This window comes from Cervus canadensis, chromosome 26, assembly GCF_019320065.1.
Source record: "Cervus canadensis isolate Bull #8, Minnesota chromosome 26, ASM1932006v1, whole genome shotgun sequence".
Lineage (NCBI taxonomy): Eukaryota > Metazoa > Chordata > Mammalia > Artiodactyla > Cervidae > Cervus > Cervus canadensis.
The window spans coordinates 51,363,774-51,387,800 of record NC_057411.1 but is presented as its reverse complement, the minus strand read 5'-3'; the positions used below and the strand labels follow the sequence as shown (position 1 = coordinate 51,387,800).

At 51.5% G+C, this 24,027-nt stretch overlaps 1 protein-coding gene and 1 non-coding gene across 6 annotated transcripts in view; one reads left to right on the top strand and one right to left on the bottom strand.

The window, feature by feature from the left end:
- Nucleotides 1–24,027, top strand: part of FAM193A (family with sequence similarity 193 member A) — a 148,275-nt gene that overhangs the window by 90,857 nt on the left and 33,391 nt on the right. For 2 of the 5 annotated variants that reach the window (XM_043447685.1, XM_043447681.1), the window contains 8 exons: nucleotides 615–739; nucleotides 4,291–4,438; nucleotides 13,660–13,737; nucleotides 13,883–14,014; nucleotides 15,142–15,254; nucleotides 15,329–15,571; nucleotides 17,640–17,793; nucleotides 17,914–18,093. In XM_043447685.1, coding sequence (XP_043303620.1) covers nucleotides 615–739; nucleotides 4,291–4,438; nucleotides 13,660–13,737; nucleotides 13,883–14,014; nucleotides 15,142–15,254; nucleotides 15,329–15,571; nucleotides 17,640–17,793; nucleotides 17,914–18,093 — 1,173 coding nt within the window. The remainder of the gene's footprint in view (nucleotides 1–614; nucleotides 740–4,290; nucleotides 4,439–13,659; nucleotides 13,738–13,882; nucleotides 14,015–15,141; nucleotides 15,255–15,328; nucleotides 15,572–17,639; nucleotides 17,794–17,913; nucleotides 18,094–24,027) is intronic. The other 3 variants (XM_043447683.1, XM_043447682.1, XM_043447684.1) reach the window with 2 other exon arrangements.
- Nucleotides 20,514–20,585, bottom strand: TRNAE-UUC. Its single transcript has one exon. It is a non-coding gene; the product is annotated as a tRNA-Glu (tRNA).

Below are 24,027 nucleotides of genomic sequence, written 5' to 3'. Positions count from 1 at the left end.
CCCTGGGTGCAAGGTGACACGCCGCAGGGAGCGTGCATGTGGCTGACATGTGAGTTCACACACGTGTGGTTGCAGCCAGAGCGGGTGCGTGTGAATGGAGCCCCGGGCCCCGATTCTCTCTGGAGGTCCCTTGCTCTGATGGCTGGAAGGGTGTTGAGTGTGTAAAGCGGTTGTGGAAAGTAGTGAATGAGGTGGCCATGTTCATCAGGGAGAGGAAGAGCTGACCTCCCCACGAGGTTGCCAGCATGGAATTGTCGGTCTTTCAGACTCCCCTCGGGCTCTTCTCTGGACAGGCTGGCCACGATCGTCCCTGGGCGCCAGAGGGTGTGTGGGCAGTTAAGTCGCTGGACTAGTGGGGCTCTCAGCCGCTCGAAGGCCCTGTTGTGGGCGACGCCATTGGCTGTGAGCTGAGCGCTCTCTCCTGCGCCCTCAGTCTGTGCGTCTTGCTGAGTCAGTCAGGAGGAGGTGGGAGCCCAGGGACTCACTGCCCCTCGGTGCACGGTGTTCTGGGCCTGCACAGAGGGACATGGTTTGTGGGGGGACGGGAGAACGCGCTCTGCCAGTTCTCCAGTCTTTAATTCAGCGCATCCTCTCGTGTGTGTTTAATGAACCAGGAGAACGAGCACCTGAAGAAGTTCCAGGTGACGTGGGAGCTGCACAACAAGCACCTGTTTGAAGACCTGGTCTTCTCGGAGCCGCTGCTCCAGAGCAACCTGCCAGCCCTGGTGTCACAGATCAGGTAGTCGGTCTCCCCTGTGCGTCCCGTCCCTGGGGCGCGGCAGGCCTGCTCCTGGACACCTCTGCCACGGCCGTTCCTGCCAGGAACGTGCAGGGCTGAGGGGAGAATGCAGCCTGGGGAGAAAGCTCAGAACGCGATGAGCAATACAGCTAGAGTAACAAACCCAGGATTAATGCGCCTGAGTTACGCCAGAGGTTTCTCCTGAATAAAGCAAAGCTGGGGTACAAGGTGTTTCACTTGACAAGACTCGGTTCTGCTAAGTGGCCGTGGGGTGGTCCTCTCTGTGGCACTTGAGTGGGGAGGGAGGCGGGCTGATGGGGCCAGGCGCGGTGCGGGGGGCAGTGGCCCGGCAGGTCTCTCAGATGCGCCCCCTGCCTCGAGGGCTCGGGGCTTCCTGCTGCTGTATCTGCTCCATCAGGAGTCCCCGTACCATGCTCAGGACCCCTCGCTCCAGTGATGGGGAGGAGAGAAGCCCCCGTCTTTATTCCTTACTACTCATGTGCATTTCCATAGTCTTCCCTGCTTTTTGATTTGCTGTATCTTTTTTTTAAAGGAAAAAACTACAAATGATCTCAAAAGTTTACTCATTTAAAGAAACTGACTTAACTTAGGAAGGTTCTGTGTCTCAGTGGTTTGTTTTGGTTTTTTAATTTACTCATTTATTTCTGGCTGCACTGGGTCGTCTTGCTATTCGGGCTTTTCTCTGGCCGCGGTGAGCGGGGGCAGCTCTTCGCTGCAGCACGCAGGCTTGACGTTGAGGGGCGTCTCTGCCGAGCACGGGCCCAGGACTGGTGGCGCGCCGGCTTAGCTGCTCCGCTGCACATGGGGTCTTCCCGGACTAGGCACTGAGCCCATGTCCCTGCATCGGTAGGTGGACTCTTGACCGCTCTGCCTCAGGAAAGTCCTGGTGTCTGTGTTTTTTAAGAGCTTTATTGAGGTCTAATTGACAGACCATATTAATCCACTGGTTTAAAGTGTATGATTCAGCAGCAGGAGTTACATTTTTAATAATAATTGGACGACCACCACCAGCATTTCCAAAACGTCCCTGTTGCTCCAGGTAGACTCCGTCACCATTACATGCTGACCTCCGTTCCTTTTGAGGTGCTCTCATCTGCAGGCCCCACCCTGCCTGCTTCCCCTTGCAGTTTGTCTGTCTGTCAAGGAGCCTGCACCGTGGGTCCTGCGGGGCCGCCAGGCCTGGTGCTGCAGCGTGCACGCCCTCGGGGCCCAGCTGGCCTGTCCGTGTGGCCACAGTTGGCGGTGGAGCCAGCTGGTGGAGCGGCCCCGCCAGACTCTGCTGCCCCTCGGGGGACCAGGAACCTGCTTCAGCTCCTTAGCTTGTGGTGGTTTCCGTAGCTGTGGCCCGACTTGGTCTTTATTTTAAAATAGTATTAATTGTTAACCAGTGAAGTTGCTCAGTTGTGTCCGAGTCTTTGTGATCGCATAGACTTGTAGCCTATGAGGCTCCTCCATCCATGAAATTTTCCAGGCAATAGTACTGGAGTAGGTTGCCATTTCCTCCTCCAGGGGATCTTCCCGACCCAGGGATTGAACCCAGGTCTCCTGCATTGCAGGCAGACGCTTTACTGTCTGAGCCACGAGGGAAGCTAAGGGAATGTTTAATTAGGTTTCTAAGTAAATAAACTCACCCAAAGTGATGTTATCTCACTTTCCTTCTCACTCACCGCCACATGCTGTTTCACATAGACATTGTTCATCGTAGATACCACCGCCCATCATGTGGGGTGGTTGTGTTTGCAGAGTGAATGTTGAGGTGATGACCTGTTTCCTGAGCCGTTGATGCCATTTGACCCTGAGGACACTTTCTGCCGTCGGGTGACTTCCTGTTCCAGTCTGCACCCCAGCCTGTGCCTGCTGGTTGGGCTCTTGAGTGCCCCGCCCCCGCGCCCTTAAGAATCCAGGACCACCCGCCCCCACCCACAGCCGCTCTGCCCTCCCCTGGCTCTGAGCAGGTCTGCCGCGGAGCCTAGGAGAGCGCCTCGGGCCTCGGGCGGTGCAGAGGAGCAGGGCAGCGCCCCCCCCCCCCCCCCCGCCCGCCCCCATGTGGGAGGCGGGTCTGCGTGAGGGGTGGAGACGGGTCTGTGATGGCGGGGCTGCAGAGGCCCAGGAGGGCCACGTCGCTGCCTCGGGGGCTGCCACGCTCTCCCCTGACTGCCCGTGTGCTCTGTGGAGCCCGGAGCTGCCTCGGCGAGGCCTGGGGGTCAGGGCGCTGAAGAGCGGTGTGTCCTGGGGCAGGGCTCAGCTCTAGGAGGGCAGTCCTGGGCTGTGAGCCCTGGCGTTGCTTGGCCGCCGTGGCTGCAGCTGGCTCCCGGCCCTGCGCTTTGCTGCACAGGTTGGCAGTGACGTGGGTTTCTGCGTTTCCCTCCATGCGGGGCCCACGCAGACGCTGCAGCCCATAGTACGCCGTCCACGGGCGTGCGCCTCCACACGGTGTTCACCCGCAGGGAGGGGGCTGTCTGCACCGCGGACCCCTGCTCGTTCTTCAGTCACGTTGTTTGTTTTTATCATAAAATCACTAGGTTGTCATTGCAATCTGAAATTCAGAAATAAAGTTCAGAAGTAAAGTTCTGAAAACAGGAAATCATGATGAGAGGTGGTACCGTAAACTGTTTGGTGTTGCTTCCAGACTTTTTTCCAGCGTCCATGCCTCACCCCCCCCCCCGCCCCACCAACCCACACACGCATTTTAAACATGATGACATAGCCCTAGCTCTCCTTCACAAGGGAGCATTTCCATTTCAGGTGTGTGTGCATCTGGGTGTGAGCAGACGGGTGTGAGTCTGTTTGGAGCCCCCGCGGTGCGGTGGCTCTGACCCGGTGGGCCGCCTCCAGGTCTGTGTGAGCTGCGCTGATTGTTAGCCCTGCGCACCAGCCTGCGCCCTGAGCAGTGACACGTGTCGTTTTGGAAATTCCTGGTTAGGTCTTTATCACCGTTATTTTGGCTTAGATGTTGACGTGTTCAGAGATTAGGAAAACGAAGGGTTTCTAAAGTCAACCTGCCTTATGAGAGGACCTGCCCCCTCCCCTGCGCTCCCAAGCACCCTCTTCTTCAGAAATCCAGCTATTTACCTGGGTGTTTGTCTTTTGTTTTCTGTTAATTTTCTCATTTCTCGTCTTACCATCTTAACAAGATATGATAGAGAATAAATGAAACTGTAATTGTATTTTTTTGGACTGAATTTCCTGTCGTACTTAATGTGAAAGCCAGGCCCAAAGTTTGTATTTCTTATTAAATGTTGTGTTTTCTCTGGATCAGCGTATCTGAACGGGCAAGAATACTTTACGAGCCCACCTGTCGTGACAGCATCTCTGGGCCTTGGTCTTTTTAGAGCAGCATCCTTCACCACTCATTTTTTTCTCAGGATCTGTTCCTTGTCTGAGCTGCTGCTTTAGGCCAGACTCGGCTCTGGGCGCCTGGCCCGTCTCTTGCGCGGGCCCGGCAGCGGGCTTGGGGCGGGTGCAGTGGGGGCCCCCGCCACCTCAGGAGGGGCGGTGGCGGCAGGGCGGTCACAGGCCTCTGTCTGCAGGCTGGGGACCACGACCCACGACAGCTGCTGCGAGGACACGTACGGCGCGCTGCTGCAGCGGTTCCAACGCTCCGAGGAGGAGCTGCGCGCCGTGGCCGCCGAGTGGCTGCAGTGCCAGAAGAGGATCGACGCCTACGTGGACGAGCAGGTGGGCGTCCGCAAGGCGTGCCCGGGCACTTGCCCAGGGATGGTGGGGGGCGTTCCAGGGCACGCCCGCGGGCTCGGCATCGCCCAGGCTCCCGCCTCCTGCAGGGCCTCTGGGAGCTGCTCCAGCCCTCGGGAGCTGTTGACTGACACTTCCCGTCCAGAGCCTGGGGACACACGGCCCCCCATCCCCACCCACTGCCGCGTCTGAACGGGGACACAGACCTGGGCCAGGCGGGCGGGTCCAGCGTGAAGCGGTGGGGCACAGGCCCCCATGCCCCAGCCTGTCCGGCAGCACGAGCCAGCCAGTGGCCCGAGTGGCCTACCTGCCTCACCCGGGCGGTGGGAGCGGGGAGGCGCTCGGCACGGAGCTCTCCCTAGGGCACGGGGTAAGGGCTGAGGGAAGCCGTGATGGAGCTCAGGGCGCACCTCTGAGGCTGTGGGGATATGCGCCCTTGGTTCTGGCTGAAGATGTGCGCTGGGCCAGTGTCCTCCTCGGACCACGAGTGCCGCCCGGCCTCTGCTGTGGTCCTTCGTCTCAGTGCTGCCGCCTGAGCCAGGCAAGGGGTTGGGACATGGGAAGGGCCAGGTGTGTTCCCGGGTCGCCGTTTGTTCCAGCCCCTCTGCGTGTTTCGTGGAGTCCCAGGAGTCTTGCGGCCTCAGGCACCGTCCTGTTCACAGGAGTGTCTCGTTTAGGACGTGGGAGGGTTCTCCTCGCCATCCTCCCCCAAGTGGTCGGACTATCCGCCCGCCGGTGCCGCTAGCAACCTTTCAGAGCTCGGCGCCGTTGAGCCAAGCTCGTGTGGGGCGGCTCGTTCTGTGCGGCCACACCCGGCCTCCTCGCAGCCCCTGTGCACTTAGTGTGTGGCCTTGGGAGTTGCTCTGCTATGACACGCTGCCCCCTGTCCTGTGGTTCCCGTGGAGGCAGTGGTGGTTTCGGATTTCCTTCATGTGACCCTTGTTCTCCAGCTGTGCTCGCTGACCCTGACCCCTCGGCTTCAGCCCCTGTGGGGGCGCAGCTGGCCCGTGTTGCTCGGTTGACGGGCGTTGGGCAGATGCTGCTGCCGTCTAGCCGCCCTCCCTGGGTAGCCTCCATCCGGACCTCCAGCAGCTGAGTCAGGCCGAGCGGACAAGCACAGCCCGCCCCCAGCCCGCCCGCCACCTGCTCTCTGGGCTGGGGTGCGTGGGGTGTGGGGACCCGCCGTGCCTCTCGGCACCAGGGCTGCAAACGAGTGTGGGGCTTAGCTGTCTGAGGCCAGGTTCCTCTCTTCAGGGTGCTCTGGACTCCAGAGCTCCGTTTGGACACTCTGGAAGTCCACAAGCCCCATGGCGTGTTCCCTGAGAACCTTCTGGGTCCATGTGGACGATAGGCTGCTGCAAGGACAGCGGCACACCGTCCGTTCCGACAGCGCCTCGGCAGTATGTGCTGTGGTCCTGGGTGGCGATGTTGGCGGCTCTGCCTTGGCTTCCTTCTTGGTCCTGTGAGAATCTGCAGTCGTAACGGACCTGCAGGCAGAAACGCTGCTTCCTGGTGAATCTGCCGGAGGGCCCGTCTGGGGCTGAAAGACTGGCGGCAGAAGTCCACAGGCCGTCACTGGGGAGCCTGTGCCGAGGACCGTCATAGTCAGGCTGTGGAATCTGGATGTGAGGGCTGTGGGGTCCCCAGGGCCGCTCCAGCCAGGCCAGACCCCCACAGGAGATGCAGGGCAGCCTGAGGAGCCTGCGAGCCAACAGGGCGCATGACCTGCATGAAATGGGCAGACTCCAGAAACAGGACCAGCGAGACCTAAACCGTGAGAGAGTGGGGACCTCAGTGACCTGTGACTAGTAAGACTGAGTCAGTGACTGAAACTCTCCCAGCAAAGAAAAGGTCAGGGCCCAGTGGCTTCACAGGTGAATTCTAGCAAACATTTGAGAATTAACACCCACCCTTCTCAGAGTTTTCCAGAAAACTAAAAGGGAGGAAACACTTCCTAACTCGTTCTGAGGCCAGCATAGCTCTGATGCCAAAGCCAAAGACACTACAGGAAAACTACAGACGAAAACTGTGCTTCTGTAGTGAGTGTCGACGCAGGAGCCCTAAACAGCATACGGCAAGCAGAAATCAGCGTGTGTAAAGGTCTGTACGGGCATAGCTTTCCCTTTTCTCCTTTGCTTCTCACTTCTCTTCTTTTCACAGCTATTTGTAAGGCCTCCTCAGACAGCCAGTTTGCTTTTTTGCATTTCTTTCTCTTGGGGGCAGTCTTGATCCCTGGCTCCTATACAATGTCACAAACCTCTGTCCATAGTTGATCAGGCACTCTATCAGATCTAGTCCCTTAAATCTACTTCTCATTTCCACTGTATAATCGTAAGGGATTTGATTTAGGTCATACCTGAATGGTCTAGTGATTTTCCCTACTTTCTTAATTTAAGTCTGAATTTGTCAATAAGGAGTTCATGATCTGAGCCACAGTCAGCTCCTGGTCTTGTTTTTGCTGACTGTATAGAGCTTCTCCATCTGCAAAGACTATAATTAATCTGATTTCATTGTTGACCATCTGGTGATGTCCACGTGTAGAGTCTTCTCTTGTGTTGTTGGAAGAGGGTGTTTGCTATGACCAAAATGGCTTTCTGAGGAGGCCTTACAAATAGCTGTGAAAAGAAGAGAAGCGAAAAGGAAAGATATACCCATTTGAATGCCGAGTTTCAAAGAATAACCAGGAGAGATAAGAAAGCCTTCCTCAGTGATCAGTGCAAAGAAATAGAGGAAAACAACAGAATGGGAAAGACTACAGATCTCTTCAAGAAAATTAGAGATACCAAGGGAACATTTGATACAAAGATGAGCTCAATAAAGGACAGAAATGGTATGGACCTAACAGAAGCAGAAGATATTAAGAAGAAGTGGCAAGAATACACAGGAAAACTGTACAAAAAAGATGTTCACAACCGAGATAATCATGATGGTGTGATCACTCACCTAGAGCCAGACATCCTGGAATGCGAAGTCAGTGGGGCTTAGGAAGCATCACTACAAACAAAGCTAGTGGAGGTGATGAAATTCAGCTGAGCTATTTCAAATCCGAAAAGATGATGCTGTGAAAGTGCTGCACTCAATATGCCAGCCAATTTGGAAAACTCAGCAGTGGCCACAGGACTGGAAAAGGTTAGTTTTCATTCCAATCCCAAAGAAAGGCAATGCGAAAGAATGTTCAAACTACCGCACAATTGCACTCATCTCACATGCTACCAAAGTAATGCTCAAAATTCTCCAAGCCAGGCTTCAGCAGTACATGAACCGTGAACTTCCAGATGGTCAAGCTGGTTTTAGAAAAGGCAGAGGATCAAATTGCCAACAACCCCTGCATCATCAAAAAAGTAAGAGAGTTCCAGAAAACCATCTAGTTCTGCTTTATTGATTATGCCAAAGCCTTTGACTGTGTGGATCACAATAAACTGTGGAAAATTCTGAAAGAGATGGGAATACCAGACCACCTGACCTGCCTCTTGAAAAACGTATATGCAGGTCAGGAAGCAGCAGTTGGGACTGGACATGGAACAACAGACTAGTTCCAAATAGGAAAAGGAGTACGTCAAGGCTGTATATTGTCACCCTGCTTATTTAACTTATATGCAGAGTACATCATGAGAAACGCTGAGGCAGAGGAAGCACAAGCTGGAATCAAGATTGCGAGGAGAAATATCAATAACCTCAGATATGCAGATGACACCACCCTTATGGCAGAAAGTGAAGAAGAACTAAAGAGTCTCTTGATGAAAGTGAAAGAGAAGAGTGAAAAAATTGGCTTAAGGCTCAACATTCAGAAAACTAAGATCATGGCATCCGGTTCCAACACTTAATGGCAAATAGATGGGGAAACAGTGAGAGACTTTATTTTTGGGGGCTCCAAAATCACAGCAGATGGTGACTTCAGCCATTAAATTAGAAGATGCTTACTCCTTGGAAGAAAAGTTAGGACCAGCCTAGACAGAAGATTGAAAAGCAGAGACATTACTTTGCCAGCAAAGGTCTAGTCAAGGCTATGGGTTTTCCAGTAGTCATGTGTGGATGTGAGAGTTGGACTGTGAAGAAAGCTGAGTGCCGAAAAATTGATGCTTTTGAACTGTGGTGTTGGAGAAGACTCTTGAGAGTCCCTTGGACTGCAAGGAGATCTAACCAGTCCATCCTAAAGGAGATCAGTCCTGGGTGTTCATTGGAAGGACTGATGCTGAAGCTGAAACTCCAATACTTTGGCCACCTCGTGCGAAGAGTTGACTCATTGGAAAAGACCCTGATGCTGGGTGGGATTGGGAGCAGGAGGAGAAGGGCATGACAGAGGATGAGATGGCTGGATGGTATCACCGACTCGATGGGCATCAGTTTGAGTAAACTCTGGGAGTTGGTGATGGACAGGGAGGCCTGGCATGCTGCGATTCATGGGGTCACAAAGAGTCGGACACGACTGAGCAACTGAACTGATACATACAAACAATAAATAATCTGACAAGGACATTATGAGAACAGTCTGATTTATAATAGTATTGAAAAGAGTAAAATACTTGGGAATTAATCTACTCAGAGAGATAGAAGACTTGTACAGTGAGGACTACAAAACATTCTTGAAAGAAAATCACAAATAAATGGAAACACATCCTATGTTCTTGGATTGGGCAATTAAATTAAATATTGTCAAAATGTCAGTGTTACCTGCAGTGTTGTATGGATTCAGTGCGATCTCCATCAAAATCCCAATGATGCCTCTTGCAAATCTAGAAAAACCCATCCTAAAATTCATATTTTATGTTACGCGTGTTTTATTACCACAAGGGGAAAACGGCTTTCTGCCTTTCTACAATGGGAAACCATCCTCTTCACTAAAGCAACTGACAGATAAATGCTTATTTTGATTTGCCTGTCAAGAAACTGTGATATTAATATAAATGAGGGAAATTGAGCAGTTTTAGTTGCATCAGAGGGTGCCACCCATTCTGGAATCCTTGGAATGGGTATCGGTCTCATTTAATCAAGTAGCCTTTCAGAAATTATACAGTAATTCAGGATTTCAAAATATTGAACTCCTGTAAAATAATTAGTATGTGTAAATAAATATGGCCATGAGAAGACAGTTGACAGCTTTGAAATCAGTTGTTTTTGTTTGGGTTTAAAAGTTTTACCCTTTATTCGTTGTGTGAACACGTATAAGTCTGTGCTGTGCTTAGCCGCTCAGTCGTGTCTGACTCTGCGACCCCATGGACTGGAGCCCACCAGGCTCCTCTGTCCCTGGGGTTCTCCAGGCAAGAATACTGGAGTGGCTTGCCATGCCCTCATCCAGGGGATCTTCCCAACCCAGGAATGGAACCCGGGTCTCCTGCATCACAGGCGGGTTCTTTTATCACCTGCACCCCAAGGAAGCCCCCAGGTACTGAAACGTTCCAAAAATGAACCCCAGAGGCTCTGAGGGGGTCAAAGAGGAGGAGGTGTTGGTGTTACTCATCACACAGCTGTTCTGAGCTCTGTAAGAGGATAAAGAAGTGATTACTTTTTCTAATAGTTAGCTCATTTTAAGTCATTTTTAAAATTTGAAGTAGTGATAGCAACGTGAAAGAAAAATGTTTTTCATAAAAACTGGAGGCCTGTTTTACATAAAGGGACAATTAGCAGCAATATTGAATCTTCCCATGCAAAAATATATCTCTTTTTTAGGTTGTCTATTATATATTATGGTTTTATAGTTTGTACATTTCTTACTGAACTTATATGTAGTTGTTTTATAGTTTTAGGTATAATTATGAGTAGCGTCTTAAATGGTGGAACAGTTTTCTGAAGAGTTATTGCTGGTATTTATAGGAAAGCTGAGTTTTCACTTTGTGTTCAGTCTTCTCACCGTATTATCATCTCTCAAACAGGTTTGGAAGTGATTGCTTTGAATTTCCTAGGAGACCACAGTATCACCTGTAAATAAGAGCTCTGTCTTCCCCTCTTTGGCCTTTGAACTTTGTGCTTTGTTTGTTTTTCCCTTCAGCTAGAACTTTCAGAACTTGGTGAATAAGAGTATTCCTAACACAGCTTCCTTGTTCAATTCCTGGCTTTGGAGGTTTCACATTAAGCCTAGTGCCCTCCATACAAGTTTTTTATAAACTAAAAAGTCCTTTGCTCTGTCTTATCAAGGTTTTTATTTTTGTTAAATTAAAAAAAAAAAGCAGGAACAGAGATTAAATTTCTATGTTTTTTTCTTTTCTTACGTATTTTTGTATGAATTACATTTAGTCAGTTCAGTCGCTCAGTCGTGTCCGACTCTTTGTGACCCCATGGACTGCAGCATGCCAGGCCTCCCTGTCCATCACCAACTCCCGGAATTTACTCAGACTTATGTCCATCGAGTTGGTAATGCCATCCAACCATCTCATCCTCTGTCGTGCCCTTCTCCTCCTGCCTTCAGTCTTTCCCAGCATCAGGGTCTTTTCCAATGAGTCAGCTCTTCGCATCAGGTGGCCTAAGTATTGGAGTTTCAGCTTCAGCATCAGTCCTTCCAATGAACACCCAGGATTGATCTCCTTTAGGATGAACTGGTTGGATCTCCTTGCAGTCCAAGGGACTCTCAAGAGTCTTCTCCAACACCACAGTTCAAAAGCATCAATTCTTTGGTGCTCAGCACGACTACTGGAAAAACCATCATTGTGACTAGACGGACCTTTGTTGGCAAAGTAGTGTCTCTGCTTTTTAATATGCTGTCTAGGTTGGTCATAGGTTTTCTTCCAAGGAGCAAGTGTCTTTTAATTTCATGGCTTCAGTCACTGTCCACAGTGATTTTGGAGCTCCCCCCAAAAATTAAATCTGTCATTGTTTCCACTTTTACCCCATTTATTTGCTATGAAGTGATGGAACCAGATACCATGATCTTCGTTTTTCAAATGCTGAGTTTTAAGCCAGCGTTTTCACTCTCCTCTTTCACCTTCATCAAGAGTTTCTTTAGTTCCTCTTCGCTATCTGCCATTAAAGTGGTGTCATCTGCATATCTGAGGTTATTGATGTTTCTCCGAGCAGTCTTGATTCCAGCTTGTGCTTCATCCAGCCTAGCATTTCACATGATGTACTCTGCATATAAGTTAAATAAGCAGGGTGACTGTGTATAGCCTTGACATACTCCTTTCCCAATTTTGAAGCAGTCAGCTGTTCCATGTCATTCCAGTGTTGAATTACATTAGGCTTCCTAATTTTGAGATATTCTTGCATTCCTGGAATTAAACCCTACTAGAGTATATATTATTGTTTAACGCATCATTAGGTATTTTGTTTAGGATCTTTATTACTATATCTGTATTCTAAGGTATTACTGAGTTTTCATCTTTGAGGTCTTGTTTGTTTTGTATAAAGGTTATGCTAATCTCGTAGAATGAATGGAGAAACTTTCCTTTTTTTTTTTTTTTTTCCAATTTTCAGGAATAGTTCAACTTTCCTGTTCTGTGAAGGAGAAGGATAGACTGATAGATCCCACCTTAAAGCTTTGGGATCTGGTCCATTGTTGCAGGGGGAGGAACCAGGGAATCAATATTTTTTACTGCCTTTTCAGTAAACACTGTGTTTATGAGCCTGTTTGGGGATTTCTGCTTCTTAGGTGAGTTTTACAAATTGATATTTGCCTAGGAAATTATCCACATCATTCAGATAAAGGGGTGGGTGTACGCTGTGCTCATGGAGCAGTTGGCAGCAGTGGGGACTTGACAGCTGCCAGACAGTTCATTCCCTCCCTCTAGCTTCATGTGGCAGGGAGCGTGCCTAGGAGGCCAGGGAGGCGGCAGGCCTTGCTCCCAGCGCCCCAGCTGTGCCCACACGTCCCCCCAGCTGTGCCCATGCGTCCCCCCAGCTCTGCCCACGGCCTTCCCCCAGCTGTGCCCATGGGCTCCCCCCCAGCTGTGCCCACACCTCCCCCCAGCTGTGCCTACACCTCCCCCCAGCTGTGCCCACGGGCTCCCCCCAGCTGTGCCCACACCTCCCCTCAGCTCTGCCCACGGCCTCCCCCCAGCTGTGCCCATGGGCTCCCACGCCCTACACCACCGCCTGCATGCCGCCGCACCCCCCCCCCCCCCACCACCACCGCCGCTGCAGCTGCCAGAAGTCTGTATCGTTTGGAATGTCAGACGCTTCATCATGTTGACTCAACTTCTAAAGCATACTGTGCAGGTCCAACAAGATCCTGGGGAGCCACCTGTTTGCAGCTCTTCTTTAATTAAGAGAGGCATAACTTGCTCGTGTTTTTTCCTGTTGTAGAAAATCTCCTTCGTATGTGTCCGTGTCCTTTCTCACTCCCGCCATTTTTGTGGTTCATTTCTTCCATTGTTCAGCCTGGCAGGAAGTTCAGAGAACCAACTTTTGGGTTTACCAATCACCTTTACTTCTGGGTTTTTCCAGTAATTTCAGCCTTTATGTTTACTTCCTTACTGGTTGAAGTTTTGTGTTAAGTTACTCTTGTTTCATTTGAAGGGTATATTGGTCGTTTTTGTCTGACTTGAAGGTGTGGTAGGCTGTTTACTAGGCAGCTGCCCTGTGTTGGCTAGAGGGGAGCTCCGCTGGGGGGCAGGCCCTGTGGGTGGTGCTTCCTTCCTTGTAGGACATACCGCCACCCCCAGTGTTCTGATCATTTGGAAGATATATCCCATTCCGTCCTTTCAGTGGTTGTGCTTCAGTTTTTAATAATTTGTAAGAATACATCTATATAGTCATCACTTACTCCCTTTATAGTCTCCTCCTTCACAGAAGTCAGTGCCTTGAGCCCGTTCCTGATTCCTGTTCCCCTCAGTCTCTTGACCTGTGGTCAAGTCTGCCCTCCTCAGACCTGACCGCCCTCACCATTTCCTAGTCTGCCGTGCAGCCGTGCTCACTGTATGACGGTCACCATCGTCCGGCCCCGGGACGTGCTCATCTCGGGCTGAGGCTCGTGGCCAGACAGCGGCGGGGCGCCCACCCTGGCGCCAAGCGGACCCCGTGCTGGCGGGCCCCACTCTGATCTCAGCCTCTCTTTGTCGTGTGGATTCGTCTCTGTGTTTCTCGTGCACGAAAACTGATGATTTTGAGTGAGTCAGTGAGCTGCTGAGGTGGAGCGTCTGGTGACCGTCTGTAGTTGGAGCTTCTCCTGTCTCCACATGCAGTCGCTTGCATCATTTAAAAAGTCTCCTCTCGGAAGTGTCCTGGTAGCTCTTGCTGGTACTAAGACTTTGTTTCTGCACCCCCCGCGTTTCCTGCAGATGACGATGAAGACCAAGCAGCGCATGCTGACGGAGGACTGGGAGCTCTTCAAGCAGCGGCGGTTCATCGAAGAGCAGGTGTGCATGGGTGGGAGGGCATGGTTGGAGCGAAGCTTTTCGCCGCAGAGCGAAGGGCTCCAGAGCCCACGTTGCACCATCTTCTTGGCAGACCTGTTTGCAGACTGGTTTTCCTTTCCGTTTCCTCGTCTCTGTACTCCTCCAGGGACATCCGCATTTATGGAGTAGCTCTCCCGGCCCACAGCCTCCCCACGTGCCCACAGGCTCCTCCTGGGTGGGTGCTGCATCTCTGGATTCCCTTCCGAGGCGACACAGTGAGGCCCCAGGGCCGGGCCAGGTCCGTTCCTTGTGTGCTGGCGCTGTACCGTCTGGCAGCTACTGCCCGCCCGGCTCACCCCTTCCTGCCGCAGGCTCTCCCTGCCCTGCCCGCCACCTCGGCAGCGCTCAGCGTGCTGGTCTCGGGGCATTGCCTCGCTGGGAGACTTGCCCACTTGCCCCAGTGCCTGCGCCGGTGTCTCCTGGCTGCTGTCACAGTGAGAGCCCTCAGCCTCCGCCCCCCTCCCGCCCGTGGTCCCCTCTGGGCAGCACACGTCGCCAGGGCACCTGGGCTCCACGCACTCAGCGTGTGACCTGTGTCAGCAGCTGCCGCCCATGCCTATGCCTGAGCTGGTCCACAGGCTCCTTTTCTGAAATGCAGAGGCGCGCCTGCTCCAGCGGGAGTTGAGGCGCTGCTTCCCCAGTGGTCCCCGGGCCCACTGTTGCTCCAGGCGCAGCTGGCGTGCTCTGCAGTGGCCTTGCTCCCACCTGCCGGCACCGTCTGTGCTGCCTGTCCAGCTGCCGTTCTGCCCCGTGTTGACCGCGTCTGCGTAGCCTGTGGGCTCGGGCTGCGGCCGCTCTGTGTGCACAGGCCTGGGGCTCAGGGTGCCGCTCCGTGCCCCTGCTGGCCTGGACACCCCGTGCCCGGACGCCGTCCGCACTGCCTCCCGCACCGTGCTCAGGCCTAGTGTGCCCCAGCGGCCTCCCCACCTCTCCAGCAGCTCTCCTGGGCTCCCGTACCTCATGGTTTCCCCTGAAGTTTGGTTTCTCAAGTTTCTGAAGTTTTAGATTCTGTCTCTTCGTCCAGAATCTAAGCTCCTGGGAGGCAGTGATTATCTCTGTGCCCTGGTTCCCAGTGAGTCCCCAGCCCACAGGAGAGCCAGGGCAAGGACTGGGTGTCCCCCGTCACGGGATGTGTGCTGCTGAGGAGCCTGCTGGGCTCACCCCCCGGCCTCTGTCCGAGCCTCCTCTCCCAGCCACGCCATGCGTACCGCCACTGCCCCCCTTCCCGGCCCTGGCCCTCTTGAGGAAGCTGCGGGTAGCGGGTCTCTGCGTGGGACATACACAGCACCAGAATTACCGAAAAATACAGCCGTGTCATGGGGCAGGTCTTGCAAAATTAACCTGTTGTCTTGTGATTTCCTCCAGTTCACGAAAAAGAAAGCCGTGGCTGGCGAGAACAGCTTCACGGACACCATGCGGCACGTGCTGTCGTCACGGCTGAGTGTGCCCGACTGCCCCAACTGCAACTACCGGAGGAGGTGAGCGCGTGCGGGGCCCCTGGGCACGTCTGCTGTGCCCGCTGGCTCTGCACTGACTCCCTTGCTCCCCGCAGGTGTGCGTGCGATGACTGCAGCCTCTCCCACATCCTCACCTGCGGCATCATGGACCCCCCAGTCACGGGCGACATCCACATTCACCAGCTGCCCCTCCCGGTGGACGCGGCTACCGACTGCCTGTCCGAGATGCGCCCGCCTGGTGTGTCGTCAGCCAGCTCAGGGTCGGCGTCCAGCTCTCCCATTACCGTTCAGCAGCATCCCAGACTCATTCTCACAGACAATGGCTCTGCACCCACATTGTAAGTCGTGACTTTGTTATGAGGTTTCAGAAACTTAACTCATCCGATTCCAAGATGTAGACACAGTAATGTCTGCAGCAGTACGGGAAGCGTTAACGGTGCTTTTCAAGAAAAAGGACCATTCAGTTTTTAAAATCGCTTTTAAATCATGGATGCAGTTTCATGAGCCGCCAGATGAGGTGAGGCAGGCGCGCGTTGGTCTGCAGGGTGTGTCTCCCGTGCTGGCCTGGCCCGCACTTGTCCGTCTAGTCCTCAGCCGGTGTCCACGCTTGCTCCATGTCCTGCCGAGAGCTCAGATGATCACTTCAGCAAGCGACTGAGAGATTCTGTCTTTGTTCCCACATCAACCACAAGACGTTTTGTGTGAGCCAAGGGGTCACCAGTTCACAGGGTGGGAAGCAGGCCCCATCCGACTCCTGGATGGGCCGTTCCCCTGGTGGGTGTTCATTAAGAGGTAAAACATACCTTCCGTGTGTCGTGGCGCCCTTTGGGGTTGGGAGCCCGGGGGAGGGACGGTCGCCCCAACCTTGCTGCCCGTGTTCCTCGGGTTTCTCGAGGAGGGGTTTCCCGACGAAACCAGGACGGGTTTCCCGACCTGGAGTTCGTGCGGTGACTCTGAGGTTCTCCTTCGGCGTCCCTCAGTTCTCAGCATGGCTTTGGTCTCGGACGCTGAGCTCCGCGGCTGCTCTCACTGGGCCCTGTGCTCCTCAGAGCCTGTGCGGGGCGGAGGGCCATCACAGCCAGGCGTGAGCTGGCTCATGATGGAGTGGCCGCGGCCCAGCACCAGTCATCAGGGCAGAACCCAGGCTAGCAGAGTGCCGCCCGCTCCCGGGCCTTGGTGGCTGACGCCAGCCGTGGGCGCCCACGCTGCTGGTGGGCCAGAGCCGGGACCGCCTGAGGCGCTGCGGGCACCTGGCCGCCCGCGCATAGGGTCCGTGTCTTCCCAGCAGACACGGCCATCCCAGCACGTTCGCGGCTCCTGGCCGCGCATGTCCTTTTCCTGGTGCCGCTTCCGAGTGGTGAGACGGAAGTGGGGCGTTTCTGTGGCGGGGCCGCGGGGCTGCCTGAGCTCCCAAGTCTGGAGTTGCTGCACTGCAGGGAGCGCGTGGGTCTGTTACTTCATTTGGCTCCCCCGGGGTGGCGTGGGTACTGCCCAGGCCAGCGCCTGCGTCCACAGGTGCGGGCGCCCCGGAGCCGGGCGTTCCCAGCAGCTGGCCTGCCCGTGCTTGCTGTGGCAGCTCCAGGTGGCTGCGCGCGGTGGTCCTGGGACTCGGGTCTCCCGGAAGTGGGCTGAAGCTGAGTCTGGCTGTTCTGCACCCTCTGCCCTGAAGCCCAAAGGGCTCCAGTTCTTAGGCTTTCTCCTTCTGGAAGGTTGAGTCTCACAGAGGGTGTGGAGGCACGGTGGTGTAGGCCCACGGGGCGTCGCTTACTGTCAGGCCTTGAGCCCCGTACGCTGAGCTGGGAGCTCAGTGCCAGCTCTTCTCAGGCACCAGAAAGCCTCACGTGTGAAGTGGTCTTCACAGCCTTGAAGTCGCGTCACTTCTTGTGGTAGACATCCCTTGTCTGTCACTGGGACGTCTTGCTCACGCTGGTAATGGGTTCTGAATGGACGTGACTGCGGCTGGCATTGTGGTGGAAAAGCTGTGTTTTGTCACAGAAGTGCATGTGATGTTTTGTTCAGCTGGCTGTCTCTGAAATTTTGGTGGTTATAGAAACAAACGCTGAAGACCCAAGGTTGGTTTCTATACCCCTTTAATTATAATAAAAAATAGCGTCTGCTTGGAAATGGCAGAGAGAACAGTTGTACACCAGGGTGCTTCAAGTTGATCTATTGAAGTTTTGTGGTTTCCTTAATGTTTCTGCGTTTGGAGTTCTCTTTTCCGTTCTTCCAGATGGAACAAGCGGTCATCTTGGGGCATTTTCCTCCTGGTCAAGGTCACTGGGAGCCGCTGAGACGCGTGCGTGGTGCTCGGCCTCACGCTCCTGTGCATGAGAGCGGCTCTCCTGGGTGGGCAGGGCGCGGCCCCCAGCGGGCGCGGCCCCGCGGTGACGTCTCTGCGCGTCTCAGTTGCAGTGACGATGAAGACGTCGCCCCGCTGTCGGCCAAGTTTGCCGACATTTACCCGCTGAGTAACTATGAGGACGCCGAGGTGGTGGCCAGCATGAACGGCGTCCACGGAGAGCTGAACGGCGGCGGGGAGAACCTGGCCCTAAAGGACGAGGTACGCACCCAGCCTCCGCATCACGACGATGAGTTGCCCCAGATGGTGTCTGGGGTTTGAGCGTCCTGTGTTAGTTACTCTGGTTTAAAAACCATAAGTTACAGGTGACTGTCTTTAAAGTCCCCTCAGGTAAGCAGTACCAGCGGCAGTTCCTCGGAAGCTGATGACGAGGAGGCAGACGGCGAGAGTAGTGGGGAACCCCCGGGAGCCCCGAAGGAGGACACAGCTCTAGGGAATGGGAGCCCCAGGGAAGAGGAAAGTAAAGTGGACAGCCCACCCCCGTCTTACCCAGCGCCGCAGGTATGGCTTTATCTCCTTGAGCTTGGCTTGGCCCAGGCTGTCGTTTCCGTGTCTGGTTTCTCTGAACATGAGTGCTACTGAACACAAAACCGAGGCCACTTGCAAATAAGCAAGCGTGACTTGTACTCTCGCTTGATTCTTGCTCCTCATTCCGGAATCTGTTCCGGAACCTGTAATGTCATCTTGATTTTGCCCCACAGCGTGGGTCCAGGTAGTTAGGCGTCATGGAGGTTTTTTGTTTGTGTGGAAGCAAAAGAGGGTCATGTTGTTGAGGTTTTTGTGTTTTTTTGTTGTTTTTTTAATAAAATGAAAGAGTGGAATGTTAAAATTTCAAAAAAATGTTGGTTTTGTAAGGGAGCTTTTTTTTCTGGTAGCAATCTTCTGTTAACAAAAGGTGAGGATATTTTGCCAGACTGTCATTTTTTTCTTAGAGACCCTGGTTTTATAATAGATGCTCAAGCAGTTCTTAAAGGAAGAACACGTGAAGGCCAAGGCCGATTAAACCATTGTAACAGGTAGTGAGGTCTGCAGGAGAGGGGACACTGGAAGGGGTGCCCTGGGAAGTCTGCCCCACTCCCTCCCCTTGGCCAGGTCCAGGACCTGCTCCCCCCAGCCCCCGGCCACCCCAGCCCCTGGTCCCCCCAGCCCCCGGCTGCCCCAGCCCCTGGCACCCCCAGCCCTGCTCACCCCCAGCCCCAGCGCACCCCCAACCCCTGCTCCCCCCAGCCCCTGCTCACCCCAGTCCCTGGTCCCCCCAGCCCCTGCTCACCCCAGTCCCACGTCCCCCCCAGCCCCTACTCACCCCCATCCCTCCAGCCCCTGCTCCCCCCATCCCCTGCTCACCCCCATCCCCCTAGCCCCCCAGCCCCCCAGCCCCCGCTCACCCCCAGCTCCCCAGCCCCCCAGCCCCCACTCACCCCCAGCCCCCCAGCCCCCCAGCCCCTGCTCCCCCCAGCCCCCGGCCCCAAGAACCAGACTGACTGACTGTGTGTCCTCCCAGCATTCGTTTGTGCAGATACAAGCGTTCTCCTCTATTGACGAGAAAGGCCCACCCTGACACTCAGCCCCCACCCCGCCCAGCCGCGCGTCCTGACCAGCTTGGTTGGCGCTCCCTTCCTCGTGCTCTGCTGCTGGCCTCCCTGTGTCCCACTGTGGAGACGGGCCCTAGTTATGTGGTGTTTTGTTTCCAGTCTGCTGATGGACACTTGTGTTGGCCTCCTTTCATTTTCCCATCGTACAGTCTCCTGTGAGTGACCTCACGTGTCTGACGTCTCACCCGTAGACGGTTTTGTCCCCAGGAGGGTCACCAGCAGTGGCTTTCTCCGGTCAGAGTGTGGTGGCCTCCTGCGGCCACAGGGGAGTTTTGAGCTCTTGCCAATCTGATAGATGAGAAATAGCAACCCTGTGAGGTTTCAGTTTTTATTTCATTTTTGATGCACAAAGTTAAGCTTTTTGTTGTATATATTTAAGGGCTCTGTGGGCTGTCTCCTTTTCTATCTAGTGTTTGGGTTTAAGAGTTCTTTAAACAAGTCCTTTATCAAGTATGTGATCCACAAATATTTTCTTTTGGTCTGTGGTATGTCTATTAGTTTTTTTTTTTTTTACAGTGTTTTTGAAAAGCAAAAGTTACTGATTTTGATGCATTCCAGTTTATCAGCTTTTTCTTTCATGAATCATGCTTTTGATGCCATATCCAAAAAACTTTTACCTAATACAAAACTGTTTTCCTCTCAAAGGTTTGTAATTTTAGCTCTTGCTTAGGTTTGTGGTCCCCTCAGCTCAGTTTTGCTAATGGTCTGAGGTGAGGGTCGTGTTTGATGCCCAGCGGGCACAGTGCCGTTTGTCAAAAAGACCATCTTCTCCCCTGCTGAATTGCATTGGCCACTTGTTGAAAATCAGTTGACTGTGAATGTGCAGATTCGTGTCCGTGCTCCGTGTCTTGCTGCTTTGATCTCTACGTCCATAAACCCATGTTCTGCTTGACTGTTTGCTTTATGGTAAGTTTGGAGATCAGGCAGGATCTGCCTTAACTCTTGTTGGGCCTTTTTCAGAATTGTTTAAGCTGTTCAGAGTCCTTTGCGTTTTCATCTATGTTTTTTTCCAGGTGTGAAAGTGAAAGTGGTTCAGTTGTGTCCGCTTCTTTGTGACCTCACAGACTATACAGGCCAGAATACTGGAGTGGGTAGCCGTTCCCTTCTCCGGGGGATCTTCCCAACCCAGGGATGGAACCCAGGTCTCCTGCGTTGCAGGCAGATCCTTTACCAGCTGAGACACCAGAGAACACTCAGTTGGAATGTTAAGTTTCTTAGAATTAATTTTTTTTAGGGTGTAGTTGTTCTGTAATGTTGTGTTAGTTTCGTATACATTTCATTTTACTATTTTTGGGTGGGGTTCGCACCTCATGGCTTATAGGATCTTAGTTCCCTGACCAGGCATTGAACCTGGGCCATGGCAGTGAAAGTGCCGAGTCCTGACCACTGGACCACCAGGGAACTCCCCCCATAGACATTTTAGGGACAACTTGTTACCTTCTACAAAAGACCTGCTTGGATTTTAATAGAGGTTGTATTGAATTCTTGAATATTTGGTAAAATTCATCACCAAAACCCTCTGGGCCTAATCTTTTATTTGTGGTGTGATAAGGATCAATTTTGGGAAAACAGTCTTATGAAAATTGCACATGCTGTTTCTTTCCATTTGTTTAGGTCATCTTTAATTTCTCTCTGCAATTTTTAAAAATTTCTAGTCTGTGTCTCACGTTTATTCTGAAGTTTTTAGATGTTTTTTGATTCTATACGAAAGGTATTTTCTAATCTTGGTTTTCTTTCTCATTTCTTTAACATTTATTTATTTGGCTGTGCTGGGTTTAGTGGCAGCACGTGGGATCTTCCATCTTCCTTGCGGCACGCAGAATCTTTAGTTGCGGCGTGAGAACTCTTAGTTGAGCCTATGGGATCTAGTCCCCTAACCAGGGTTGGGACTCGGGCGCCCCCTGCATCGGAAGCACGGAGTCTTAGCCACCGAACCACAAGGGAAGTCCCTGATTTCGATTTTCAACTGATTGTTGGTAATATAGAAATACAGTCAATTCTTACGTATTGATTTTGAATTCTGCAGCTTTGCTAATAAACTTGTTTGTTCTAGAGTGGTTGAGGTTTTATGGGTTTGTTTTTGGGTTTTTTTGGTAGATTACTTTGGGTTTTATACACGCAAAATCGTGTTGTCTGTGAGTGAGCAGTTTTACTTCTTCCTTGATGGTCTGGATTCTTTTAATCTCCTACTCTTGCTTTATTGAGCTAGCTAGGACCTCTAGCACAGCATTGAACAGAAGTGGTGCAAGCAGACATCTCTGCCTGTTCCTAGTCTTGCGGGGGCAGTGGTGAATCTTTGACCAGTAAAATATGATGGTAGCTGTCGGTTTTTCTTAGATGTCCTTTGTCAAGCTGAGGAAATTCTGTCCTACTCCTAGGTTTGTTTGGGTATTTTTTGAGAATTTTATCGTGAATATTCATTGCGTTTTTAAGATGCCTTTTCTCCGTCTCTGCGACGTCCCTGTGGTTTTCATCCTTTGTTCTGTTACCAGGTTGTATCTCATCAAGGGGTTTAAACCAATCTTGTGTTCCTGGGATAAATCCCGCCTGGTCATGGCATATAGTCTTTTTTTTTTTTAAATATATGTTGCTTGATTGGTTTGCTAATGTCTTGTTAGGATTTCTGCATCTACATTAATGAAAGATACTGGTCTGTTGTCTATCTTTATGATGTCTTTGAAACTCACCGTTAAAAAAACTTAAGATCATGGCATCCAGTCCCATCACTTCATGGCAAATAGAAGGGGGAAAAGTGAAAGCAGTGACAGGTTTTTATTTTGGGGGGCTCCAGAATCACTGCAGATGGTGACTGCAGCCATGAAATTAAAAGATTCAGAGAGTCAGACATGACTTAGCTACTGAGCAGCAGCAGCAACAGTGATGTCTCCGCCTCAGAGAATGAGCCGGGAGTGTTTGTTCTGCCTGTATTTTCTGAAGGGATTTGTCTGAGACTGATATTTCTTAAATATTTGAGGAATTCACCAGTGAAATCCCATGGACCTGGTCTTTTTTTGTGGGAAAATTACTAATTCAAATTTTGTTTACTTGATACAGGTCTATTCAGATTTTTTATTTCTTCTTGGATTGAGTTTAATGATTTATGTCTTTTTAGGAATTTATCCATTTCATCTAAGTTGTCTAATTTGATGTCTTATGGTTGTTTATTATCCCTTTTTAGTTCTGTGGAGTCCGTGGTAATATTAATTCCTAATTTGGGTAATTGTTTACTCCTTTATAACTTCCTCAGTCAGTCTGGCTAATATTTTTGTAAATAGACCATTTTTTGTTTTTTTGGGTTTTTTTTTTTTTCTTTCTGTTTTTCTCTTTTCTGTTTCATTGATTTCTGTTCTGATCTCCATTATTTTTTTCTATATTCTTGGGGTTAATTTTTTCTTTTTTAGCTTCTTAAATTTAAAGCCGAGATTACTGATTTTAGAGCTTCCAAATTTATTAAGACTTGTTTTATGGCCTAACATGTGGTCTAACCTAGATGTGCACTTGAAAATTGTGTTCTGCCCCTCTTAGGTGGAATGTCCTATAAATGAAAGTTCAGTCAAATTGATAGCATTATGCAAGTCTTCCGTATCCTTACTGATTTTCTATCTAATTCTAAAAATTACTGAAAGAGACATATTGAAGTCTCAAAAGTTATAACTTTTGGATTATCTATCTCCTTTTTAAAATCTGCCAGTTTTTGATTCATGCATTTTGGGACAGTGTTGTTGAATGTATATCCATGTAATTATTGTTCTGCCTCCCTAATATATTGGCCCTTTTGTCACTGTGAAATATCTCCCTGCTGATATTTCTTATCTTAGACTATTTTCTCTAATATTAATATAGCCATTCCAGCTGTCTTCAGGTTACTGTGTGTATGTTTTATAAATTTTTATCCTTTTAATTTTAGCTTCTTTGTGTCGTCTTCTTCCAGCCTTTTAGCTTGATCTTATGTTTTCATTCTGTCCTCCGTCAGTTTCTGCCTTTTGTTTGGAATGCCTCATTTACACTTAACGTCACTGTTGAGGGTACTCACAGCTGCCATTTCGCTGGCCATTTCTCTGTCTCATGTTCTTGTACCTCTGTCTCTACTTCCTTTTTTCATACCAAACAAAATTTTAGTGTACCATTTTTAATTCTGCTATTGATTCTTGAATTATATTATTTTTGTTTTGTTTTTTAGTTAGTTTTTAAAGGGTGTGGGGAGTTGGGAATAGGAAGAGCCCTGGGCAAGAAAGCTAGATTCCTTCTGTTCTTAAGTAGAAGTTTAGCAGATGTGCATGAATAAGCGCTTCTCAGTATGTTTTCCGTTTGGTTGATTCCAGAGCCTCAGAGTGATGGCCTTTGACATTGCGTTCAGTTTTGCACTTGTTTTGAGGGAGAAGAGTCACCGACTGCTTCATTCCGCCTTAGCCGGAAGGCCCGTCTCTGGTGCACTCTGAAGAACCTCTGTGTAGCCATCCGTTAAGCAGTGTGCGCCCAGCGGAGTGTGGCACCAGTGGTCTCGTGGTCCTTGGTCCCAGCTCCCTCTCTCCACTCTGCCATCTTGCAGTCCCCGCGGCCCTGCTCAGACAGGCGCGGGATGCAGACGGGTGAGGCTGCCGCCCCGGCAGACGCCCGGCTGGGGTGAGGTGCGCACGCCTTGTCTCTCCAGGCCTCTTCAGTCCCAGTCCTGGGGGCCCTCGCTCACCTCGCGAGGAGGGACCCGTCTGCCTGGGGTGTCAGGACGGGCCCCGCTGCCTCTGTATTTGCTGTGTGGCTGATTCTCGTTCAGTCCATGTCATTCTTTGTTTCCCTAAATACTCAGGACTCACTTACTAAACGCTCTTTTATTTTTCCTTTCCCT